This window comes from Centroberyx gerrardi, chromosome 23 (genome assembly GCF_048128805.1).
Source record: "Centroberyx gerrardi isolate f3 chromosome 23, fCenGer3.hap1.cur.20231027, whole genome shotgun sequence".
NCBI classification, from domain to species: domain Eukaryota; kingdom Metazoa; phylum Chordata; class Actinopteri; order Beryciformes; family Berycidae; genus Centroberyx; species Centroberyx gerrardi.
The window spans coordinates 6,842,016-6,853,804 of NC_136019.1; the positions used below are offsets into that span (position 1 = coordinate 6,842,016).

The window sequence follows — 11,789 nt, forward strand, 5'->3', positions numbered from 1 at the left end:
ACTGAGGAAGAGTGGCTGTCACGCCCTTTAAGTTTGACTGACAGATGCAGATACAGCGACCTTGCGGCAATTTGGCCAAACGGCAAGAGGATGTGAACTGAAGTAAGCAGGCTGGGAAATTGATGCCAATGCTTTTCTTTGTTATCAACTCATTATGAACAGTATAGTTATAGGGAGACGCACCTGAACGAATATGCAGCCGTACACTTGGACAAGCAACCGTATAGAAATGAACTGGAGTCAGGGTTATGATAGGTTTGAGATTTAGATTCAGTTTTTTTTTTGTTTGTTTTCTTTTTAGTTTGAACTTCAGTTGTGTTTCAGTGAGTTTTCAGATCATGTGAACGTGTTTGCTAGTTTTAGTTTCATTTTTTTTCCCCAGACAGTAGTTTTAAGTTTTAGCATTTTGACAAAAGTATCTATTTTTTGTGTGCACAATGCACAAGTAACCATTGTTGAATTACCTTATATTATTATTAGTATGTAGCAATGTGTAGACGACATCTACCCCCCTCTCATTTTGACGTACACCGAAAATAATTTATTTAATTTATTTTATTTTTTTGTTTAGTTGTGGAGCCGGAGGTTGTAGCTTCAGCTCAGTTATTGTTGCTCATGGGTTGGTTTAGTCTTTGTTTTAGTGAACTATAATAACCTTGACTGGCGTGCGTGCACACACACACACACACACACACACACGACACACTCGCATAAACACAGCATTACAGGTTGAACAGTGTTACAGATTACACACATTCTGAACTGACTCACTCAGCTTTTGAAAAGAGGGTAGACTTTGGCGCTCTCTCTCTTTCTCTCTCTCTCCTTCTGACACACACTGTCTGTCCATCTCCCATTTTCTTCTTCTAATGTCTTTTTCTTCCTCTCTCCCCTCAGCTTGGGAAGAGGCGGACGAGGTGCATCGCTGCGATCTGATTGGTTGCTTGGTGGGTTGCTGCCTGCGGTTCTGTGTCATGGCGTGTGTGTTAGTGCAGGGGGGAGAGGAGGGGCGTGGCTGGGAGGGGAGTGTGTGTGTGTGTGCGTGTGTGTGTGCGTGCGTGCGTGTGTGTGGGAGGGGGGGGGGTCGGTAGGCAATGGAGGTGATCAGAAATGGTTGGTTGGTTGATTGGAGTGCCAGGGGTGAACAGGTCAAGGTGCAAAGGTCATGGGGGTCGCGACCTCACACTTTTTTCGGTGGAGGGGCCAACTTGATGATCTCATCTTCAGAGGGCTGGCGGATGATGTCTGGGAGGAGAGAGAGAGAGAGAGAGAGAAAGAGAGAGGAGAGAGAGAGAGAGAAAGAGAGAGGAGAGAGAGAATTATTAAGTTGTTGCTGACTTGAGAACAAGAAACTCAGAAGTTAGCTCAAAAGAAATCAACACCTACAAATTTGAAAGACAAGAAAAAAGGTTTGTGGGACCAGAGGTGGAAAGTAACTAAGTACATTTACTCAAGTACTGTACTTAAGTACAATTTTGAGGTACTGGCACTTTACTTGAGTATTTCCATTTTGTGAGACTTTATACTTTTACTCCACTACATTTATCTGACGGCTGGAGTTACCAACTACTTTGCAGAATAAGGTTTTACATGCAAAACATACGATAAGCTCATAAAATATGTTGCATTGTTAAGAGTTTAAACTCCCCAGCAGTATATGGAGCAGTTAGACCAACAACATTAAAATACTTCTTACAGGTTAATGCATCAATAATTTAACACTCTGAAAGAATGAGTACTTTTACTTTTGATACTTAAGTACTTTTACTGCTAATACTTTTACTCAAGTCAAATTTTTAATGCAGGACTTTTTTTGCATTATGGTATTGCTACTTTTACTTAAGTAGAGATTTGAGGACCAGAAAAGAAAGTATGAATGCACAGAAAAAGAATAGAAGAAAATGTTGGAGGAAACAGTCAGACATTTTTGTTTTCCAGGTCTTGTGGAAGGCAGTTGTAGATAATATGGAACAACAATTTATCGTTTTGGCCTTCTCCTCTCAGGATGAAAGTTCAGGCTTGCAAGGACAAAGCGCAATAGATACAAACATTTTTTTCATCCCATTTGCAGTAAATATGCTTAATTTGCACGCTTTTGTACTTTTTGCACATACACCTCAATGCTCTCTCCTTGCACATCCTTTGTATCTGCCACTATTCATTCTTTTTCATTGTACTGGCATCAATGTTTTTGTATTTGTATTGCGTCTGTGTTGACGCTGTCTTTTTATTGTGCCTTGCTGCAAGCTGAATTTCCCTCATGGACAATAAAAGTGAAGTGAAGTGAACAGAACTACACAAAAAGTGGTAGAAAGGAAAGAGTTGAGGGGACAAGTAATAATGGAATTCATAAAGCAGACGGAGAGGGAAGGGAACAGGGGAACCTGTTTTCGAAAAGAACATTAAAGCTCCAATCTGTTACTGCAGAGCGACCCCCCCCCCCCCCCCTTCTAAAACACTGCTGCCTGCTTTTGGTCACGATTTGATTCACTGCTGGAATTTTCTAAAATCTCCAAACTGACTGACTGAGCTGTTGATTGAAGGACAGACAATACGTGACATCAGTCTTGCATGTATTGTTCTTCTTACAATGGTAATATTGTTATTCAAAACAGAATATACAGTATGTGAATATATTCTAAATATACACTATATTCAGATACTTCCCAGATTGGTGCTTTTAAGAGTAACTAAACCCCAAACCCTAATTTGAGGCCTGACATCTAATGGTGAAAAGTAGGGTACTGAATTGGCCTTGTACTCTATAGAAGGTGACATCACCTGGCACCAAAGATCAGCCAATAGCAGGTGGCCAGTTCAGTACCTTACTTTTCACCATTAGATATCAGGCTTCACCACAGATTTTGGTGGGGTTTAGTTACTCTTTAAATCAATCAATCAATCAATCAATAAATTAATCACATCATATCCCAGCATGCTCTCCTGGTTAAACCTGTTGAGCGTGTTACCTTTGTACTTCTTGGCGGAGGGGATGCGTGTGAGCTTGGTGTCGATCTCATCGTCCTCGGAGATCTTGAGCACGGTGGTGCGGTACTCGATCACCCTCGTCAGCAGGTCCGGTCGCCGCGAGATCTCGAAGATGTGCTCGATGTACGACAGGTTATCTGTGCAGGACGGTTTGTAAGAAGACCTGCTCACTGAAAAGCCTGGAGTTCACATCGTGCCCAGTTATACCAGTGGATTAAGGAGGGCTGCTTGTCAGAATAGTATCGAGGTAGATTTCTCAGGATGTCTTAGTTTAGTTCAGGTTTTGGGAATGTCAGTAGGGGAGCCAGGAAGGAAATATGAAAGTAAGATATACTATCAAAGGAATGTTGAGGGCTAAATGTAATGCAGTAAGTAAGGTTGCTGCTGCATATCACAAAATGACCAGAATATACAGTATCTGTGGTGGTTTGATAGGGTTGGTGATCAATACCAATGACTCAACGATTGCTTGACCAGGTGCTGAGATTTCTGGCTTCCAAAACTCACTTTCTGGCCTGTTTTCAGCTACAAAGGCTAAAAAGCTTCATTCTCAGGCCACAAAAATCAAATGAAAAAGCAGTATTATCATTACAGTACATTTCATGGTGACATATTACTTCTTCATGTTTCTGTTGGATCTCTGCTCTAATTAGCTAGCTTACTCGTCTCTGCTGTGAAAATGTGACTTTCTTATTTGTGTCGATTACAGGCCACCGTACTGTGGTATAGATGCAGGAGGGGATAATAGAGGAGATCTATTGATATTGTTGCAGTTCCTATTGGTCGCCAATAGAGGTCTACAAAGGTGACAGATTATTTAATGCCCCTTTAAACACTGATTATGGCCGTTTCATACAAAAATGACGGTGGCCAACGGACGCAAAAGCACTACAAGTTACTTTGGATTTTTCTATGTGTTTTTGAATTTGCATCGTTTCTGAAGCTGCAGCGCGTTTCTCTTAATGCAATTGCTTTGGACCCTTGTAGTGCGTTTGCGTCCGTTTGCCACCGTGAAAAATAGCAACACCGCCACCTCTCTTTCCCTTGTCATCCCTGAATAATTATCTGACCCTCATTGTCATCATCATCATGAACAGAGCCACTTTCAAATCAGCCATTCAACAAAGAAAATATAGCGTTTCAGGGCAGATACTGACAATTATTAGTCATGGAATTGCACCATAGTCTCTCTCCCTCCCTCCCTCCCTCTCTCTCTCTCTCTCACCCTGGGCCAGCTTGTCGTTCTTCTCCAGGTAGTTGAACCACTCCTTGGACGAGGTGATGTTGTTGCTCTGGTCCTCGGGGATGTCCTCCTTGCAGGCCGACTTGAGCTGCTCCAAGTCCTCGTTGGTGATGTTTTCGGACAGGTCGCTGAGCAGAGAGCTGTACTCCGCCATGGTCTGCTCAGAGGGAGGGAAACACGGGGGAGAGGGGGAAAAAAACACAAGAGAAATATTCAATCATTTGACTCCAAAAGTAAAGAGAAAGTTACAGTGAGAGGACAGAAAACGACCTGGAAGTGAATGACTGAAAGGAGAGTAGAGCTGCTTGGTCAAAACTCATATTGTGATTTTTTTTTCTGAATTTTGTGATTATATGGCAAAACATGAATTACTGTTCATATTGTAACAAACTGCAATATCATTTTTAATAATATTGTTCACACAGTCTTTGTAGGTGAGACGATAAGAAATCTAGCTTGTGGTTTTAGCATCAGAACTTAGAAAGACAAAATAATAAATAAATACATGAATACATAAAGAAAGAAAGAAGAAGATAGAAGTAAAGAAGAAAAAAACAAGAGAGACTGAAAATACTATAAAATTGTTAAATTGTTCAACGTGCAAACAGCCCACCTATTTCCCATACATGTGGGTGGAAACAGTTACGGGATCTTAGCTAATGATAATAACATACAGTGTGAGTGGGATCGCACGTGGAAACACACGCACACACACACACACACACACACACACACACACACACACACACACACACACACACAGGCTGTGAACTGAGATGTATTGCAGGGATGTTCACATTCCGAAACAAACTCTCCTCAGCATTTGGCTTTTGTTTTCCATCCCAACGTTGCCCGATTTCTATCCTATTCAAACCATAGAATAGAATTTTATCAATCTGAATGTTCATAAAATCGAATTTCATGGAAGATCAACAAATAAGACATAATGTAACACAAAGGCTTTCTGATCTTGCTGCTCTGGGGTTGCAAAGAAACTACTGAAAAGCCATTTTGTGTCCAGTGCTTATTTTTTACTAAAAGCTGGAATAAAAATAACTGTTTCATTCTGAATTTTATGAAAATATTTACTCTAACATTCTCATAGTATATGACAGGTTTGTGTGTTTGTGTGTCTTGGTGTGCATCCTTATGTTGTTGTTGTGAGTGAACTATTTGTGCGTGTGTATGACGATGAGTATGACTGTGGGTGTGTGTGTGTTTTTGGAAAACACACACCTTGCACAAATCCCTATCGAAGCTGCATGTCCTCTACATATGTTGGCAAGTAGCTTGGATTTGATTTTGTTCTATGATAGACTAGTGGAAAAAAAACATCTTGAGTTCTGAGCCCAAGCTGCAATGAAAACTTTTGTGGCTCTCTGTCTCCCTCTAGTGGACTGACTGAGAGTTCAACCAATGACGTCTTGAAATTACTACACACTCATCTCATTAATGTCATGACACCACCGCTGAGTCACCTTCAACCGGGGGGCAAATGCATTCATTGTATTTGCTCTGCGGCGTCTGTGGCTCTTTGAATTTTAGACCTTTGGAGTAAAGTATGTTTGATTTTGTCAAGTTCTCACTTCTTCAGGGGGATAGTTTAGGGTAAGGACTTGAGTTTAGGATTTAGATTAGAACTGGGATTAGGATTAGTTAAGGATCCAGTAGTTAGATCCAGTTAAGGCGGGTTAAGGTTAAGGTTAGGGAATGAATGTAGTCAATGGAAGGGTTCGGGTTATCCTCATAAGAGTAGAAGTATAAGTGTGTGTGGGTGTGTGTGTGTGTGTGTGTGTAGGGATGTATCTTGTTCAGACGGAGTGAGAACAACAGAGAAAGCGAGAGATGGAGTGACAGAAAAAACAGAGTTATTCAGCCCTGTTGCTGTGTGAGCACATCAAATCCATCAAGAGGCAGGCGTTCACAGCACATGCACACAGTGTTTCAGATACCAGCTCTTATCGAGGCTATTAACATATTTGGGTCAAGCTGTTAATATGCATCTTCGTGTCCCGATGAACACAAATCATCAGGAATCTGTATTGGTAATGATATATTTGGAATATTACCATGGAAACAGATGCTACAAAGACCGCAAAACTCAAAAATAAACGCCTCCATATTCCTGCTAATATCAGCATATTGAAGGTATGGTGTTTGGATTTCTTGATCTCGATATAAGAGCTGATCAAGATTATGATCAAGATTACTGTCAAGAGGATGGGAAATAATGTGATACTTCATTGATCCCCGAGGGAGAAATCCTCTTTTTGAGGTCAGAGGTCAGCTATAGAGCAGCAGGTAGGGATTCAGTGTTCTTGCTAACTGGGACTTCGGCAGGAGGGGGGTGTGTATGTGTGTGTGTGTGTGTGTGTGTCCCTACTCACTACACCACCCTGCTGCCCAGAAAACTTCAGTATCCTACATAAAAATAAAATAGAAAAGTGCATCTACAGACACACACACACACAAACACACACGTTTCTCTCTCTCTCTCTCTCTCTCTCTCTCTCTCCCCCCCCCCCCACCCTGGGCACCCATGCAGCCGTGCAGTGCATCATGGGTGCTGGCACGAACGCTCCGTCTGCCTCTGATCCCCTCCGCCTCGTCACAGATAAACGCTGCGTATAGAAAGCCCAGAAGAAGAAGAAGGAGAAGGAGAAGAAGCTCGGTGGCGCTCGGTGACCTATATAAACCGAGCTGCCGTTACCCCCGGCCGCCACCGGGGGGCCCCCCCTCGCTGTACAGTCTCCTATAGAGGATTAGCCAGAGCCAGCTTAGTACAGTATGTGCATTTCATAGCGTGGTGATCACACACTGTCTTTGCTTCATGGTCTTTAGCTCATGGTGACATATGGACTGGAGCTTTATGGCTAAGCTGCAAACCCTGAACTTTCCCTTTTAAAACCTTATTATAAATCTCACAGGAGGGCTTATACCTAACCCTAACCTGTGAGATTTACTTATATACATTACTTTATTTATATACACTACCAGTCAACAGTTTGGACACACGCATTTTTCTTTATTTTTACAATTTTTTCACAATTTAGAATAAAAGTAAAGACATCAAAACTATCTTATATTTTAGATTCTTTAAAGTAGCCGCCCTTTGCCTTGATGGAAAGGCAAAAGGCTTTGGAAAGAAATTCATACATAGGCTCAGCTTCACTATATATCACTTTATATTTGTCTAAGAAACACATTTCAAGCATTTAAGTATAGAAGCCTTTAGATCAAAATGGATTTAAGAGAATGAAAAACATCGTACATTCAGTCAGGGGTGTCCAAACGTTCGACTGGTGTGCAGCACCTTTCAAAATAAAGTTACAAAGTGCTTCACAAAGGCTAAGGCAATAAAATAAAAGACATAAAAAGACAATAAAAGACATTAAAATATTAAACTTGGCTTGGTCAGAAAGCCAAAATCAGGTTTTTGAACTATTAACTAGACATTAAGATATAACATTTAGACAGACAGACAGACAGATGGAGCCACATTCTGTATTGACATAAATTCCAAGTCCGAGTCAGCAGATAACAAAATGTATTGGACACTGCAGCGGACCAGAGCAAACATCATGGATGATACAATCGTCCCGGACGCTGATTTAAGGTCAGATTTGTTTGTTGCATTTGGTTCAGTTTGCCTGATCCAGGATCTGTGCCTCAGGGCGAGAGCACAATGATGACAGAGCGTTTTTACAGGATTCGAGTGTGTGTGTGTGTGTGTGTACAGCCCACACTTACATGCTTCCAAGGCTTGTCTGTATGTAAACTGTTTGTGCTAATGTGTATACAGGCGAGTAGGACTGTGTGTTTGTGTGTGTGTGTATGTGTGTGTGTGTGTATGTGTATGTGTGTGTGTCTTAAATGTCACATTCATCTCCTCTCTATCCAGAGCAACTTACTCAATCAACACAAAGCGCTGCGTGGGAGAGAGCAGAGACATGCACCTCAACACCGGTTAATACATCAGCCGACTGAATACTGTGTGTGTGTGTGTGTGTGTGTGTGTGTGTGGGTGTGTGTGCGCGACCTAAGAGAATGTGTGTGTGTTCCTGTGCCTCCGGTCTCAACCCATGAGCTTGTGAATCGTGTGCGTTTATGTGCGTGTCTAAGGGAATGTGTGTGTGTTCCTGTGTCTTCTAATTCAACCAATGAGCTTGTGAAAAGTGTGTGTGTGTGTGTGTGTGTGTGTGTGATTCTGTGCCTCCTACCACGACCCATCGGCTTGTGAATTGTGTCTGTGTGCCGAAGTAGATGTGTGTGTGTGTCTGTGTGTGCCAAAGTGAATGTGTGTTCCTATGCCTCGACTCATGAGCTTGTGAATTGTATGTGTGTGTGTGTGTGTGTATGTGTGTGTGTGTGTGTGCCTCCTCTCTCGACCCGGGTCGCCCTGCCTGCTCTCTGTTTTGCACCACAATGGACCGGCGCTGCTTTTGTGTACTTTTAGAGAGAAAAAAAAAACACAACAATGGATAGAGTGGCTACATTTAGTTTTCCTCCCCCACTCTGCCCCCCCCCCCCCCCCCCCCCCCCCCCCAAAAAAAAAAAAAAAAGAAAAAAAAAAAATCTCTAGCTCTCTGCCACCATTAACTCTTTCCCAACCACGCAAGTACGGTATTAGAATAGTCAGTATTGGCCTTGTTTCAATGTTTTTATTGTATATAATTATAGTTAGCATGAGCAGCGATAGCCACCATGGCTGAACAGACAAAGAGAAGAGCGCCACCTACAGAAACTCAAACTGCATCGACAGAAAATCCAAGCCCCGCCCACACTGTGTGATTGACAGGTGATCTGTGGGGAGTGCACTGCAGAAACACCACAGCAGTGAGCGCTTTAAAAGAGTATATTGAATGCATGCATGCCGATACAAGTAACAATATGGTACAAGTGAAACAGTCTGTAAAGTTCCCCCTAACCCCCCCCCATCACACACACACACACACACACACACGCACACACACACACAACCCCCCCAGTCTTTCTGGGACGAGCCTGACACTGCTTCCATACATAGAGACCCACTGTGCTTCACATTCTCATGAGCACAAACATGCTTTTGTCTGCTCGCTCCTCTGTCTCTGCTGCTTGTGTGTGTGTGTGTGTGAGTGACAGAGAGAGAGAGGGAGGGAGGGAGAGAGAGAGAGAGAGAGAGAGAGAAGACGTTATTAAGCTGGTGCCGAAACGAGAACTACAAACTCAAATCCGGCTCTATATTAAATTGTTGAAGAAGGTAGAACTAAAAAAAAAGCAAAAAAAAAAAAGAACAAAGACCAAAAAAAAAAATCGGGTTTCTGGGACAAGAGCAAAGGAGAACGAGAACAAGAGGAACACACACACACACTGGAAGAAAATGCTGAGGAAACAAGAGACAGAGAGAGAGAGACAGAGAGAGAGAGAGGGAGAGAGATAGAGACAAAGAGAGAGAGAGAGACAGAGAGGGAGAGAAAGACAGACAGAGACAGAGACAGAGAGAGAGACAGAGAGAGAGGGAGAGAGAGAGACAGAGAGAGAGGGAGAGAGAGAGACAGAGAGAGAGAGGGAGAGAGATAGAGACAGAGAGAGGGAGAGAGAGAGAGACAGAGAGAGAGAGAGACAGAGAGAGAGAGACAGAGAGGGAGAGAAAGACAGACAGAGAGACAGAGACAGAGAGAGAGAGACAGAGAGAGAGAGAGACAGAGAGAGAGGGAGAGAGAGAGACAGAGAGGGAGAGAAAGACAGAGAGAGAGAGAGACAGAGAGAGAGGGAGAGAGAGAGACAGAGAGAGAGAGGGAGAGAGATAGAGACAGAGAGAGGGAGAGAGAGAGAGACAGAGAGAGAGAGAGAGAGACAGAGAGAGAGAGAGACAGAGAGGGAGAGAAAGAGACAGAGAGCGAGAGGGAGAGAGAGAGAGACAGAGAGGGAGAGAGAGAGAGAGACATTGTGACCATGTGTTACAGTAATGTGTGTATACATATGTGTTGTATATTTCACTGTGTATGTGTGTGCTGATGTGTTTATAGGTGTGCTTGTGTGTGTGTGTGTGTGTGTGTGTGTGTGTGTGTGTACACGTTCAAGTGAGTTTGTGTGTACATGCTCTACTGCTACTGTGTGTGTGTTTGTGTGTTAACAACCTCTCTTGCTTGTGTGTGTGTGTGCGTGTGTGTACTTGCGTGTGTGTGTGTGCTCAGGCGAGCTTGTGTGGGTGAACAAGCTCTCCTACTTCTGATATGTGTGTGTTTGTGTGTGTGTGTGTGTGTGTGTGTGTGTGTGTGTGTATATCTCTGTATACCAGCGTGTTTGTGTGGAAGTGTGTGAGTGTCTGCGTCTCTATGGATGTGTAAGCGTGCATGTGTGGGTGTGTGTATGAGTATCTGTCTACCAATGTGTGTGTGTGTGTGTGTGTGTGACAGCCCCCCCCCCCCCCCGTGACTAAACTGTTAAATTCCCCCCCGGCAGCCTGCGGCCTCGCTCCCTTCTCTCCCACCATAGACCGCTTTACATCGCGCGCTCCTTTTATCCACCCCGACTCTCTTCTTTCCCCTCTCTTTTTTTTTTCTATTCCTCCCTCCATTTTTTTTCCGTCTTTCCTCCTCCCCGTCTCTCTTTTTCCCACCTCTCTCTCTCTCTCTCTTTCTGCTGTCTTGCTCTTTCTCTCCGCCTCTCAATTTTGCCGTTTCTCGGTATTTGCGTCCATGCCTAATCTCAAAGGGGATTTAGAAGTACGCAATAGCATGCAAGCATAGACTACAGGCACACACACACACACAGGCACACACACACACACACACACACAAAGTATAGCTATGCACACACATGTTCCTTGGAATGGACAACTGATTAGACGCAGCAGCTGTCGGCCCATATATTTGATCAAACACACCGATGTAAATACAGTCGTGAGTCAGATGGAGAGATAGACTCAGAGAGAGAGAGAGAGAGAGAGAGTGAAGATAATGTCAGGTGTAATTGTGAAAGACCTTGGTCTGAAAGCTGCCATAATATCTGCCGCGTCCTTGTAACCTAACAGAGATCAAAACTGTTATTTTATTTGCCATTATGCTCCTCATGTTTCATAACACTTTTCGCTATTCTCTGCCCATTCTAGTTCCATTGCTACTCAACCTGCTGAGTGCTTCTCTTTGTTGAGGGCAGGAGTGTGTGTGTGTGTGTGTGTGTGTGAGTATGTGTGAGATAATGTTCAGCAGACCCAAAGCCACCCCTGCCTACATGTACCCACACACACACACACACACACACACACACGCGCACACACACAAAAACACACACATGCACACCACAACCACCACCACCAAAAACTCCATTCACCCTCCACACCAATGACGTTGCCATGGAGACCAGGCCTGGCTTTGCCTTTAGGCCTGGAGACTGTTACCTAGCGACAGGGCAGACCCCCCCCCCCCCCCTTCACCTCACCACCCCCTTTCAGAATAAAAGCTCCTGATATGGGTGACATACACAAACACACACATACAAATTAGAAATGTATCGTATATAATCGTATATTGTGATTCCACAATCAATAATCAATTTTGGCATTGGCAATACT

At 43.3% G+C, this 11,789-nt stretch overlaps 2 protein-coding genes across 2 annotated transcripts in view; one reads left to right on the forward strand and one right to left on the reverse strand.

Moving 5' to 3' along the window:
- The window catches only part of LOC139913354 (E3 ubiquitin/ISG15 ligase TRIM25), a 148,266-nt gene that overhangs the window by 56,744 nt on the left and 79,733 nt on the right, over positions 1 to 11,789 (forward strand). The window lies entirely within an intron of this gene.
- Positions 1,098 to 11,789, reverse strand: part of pea15 (proliferation and apoptosis adaptor protein 15) — a 51,444-nt gene continuing 40,752 nt past the window's right edge. The window contains exons 2-4 of the mRNA XM_071925389.2: positions 4,214 to 4,388; positions 2,970 to 3,125; positions 1,098 to 1,245 (exon numbers count right to left, since the gene is read on the reverse strand). Of these exons, the coding sequence (XP_071781490.1) occupies positions 1,181 to 1,245; positions 2,970 to 3,125; positions 4,214 to 4,385 (393 nt within the window). The 5' untranslated portion in view covers positions 4,386 to 4,388 and the 3' untranslated portion in view covers positions 1,098 to 1,180. The remainder of the gene's footprint in view (positions 1,246 to 2,969; positions 3,126 to 4,213; positions 4,389 to 11,789) is intronic.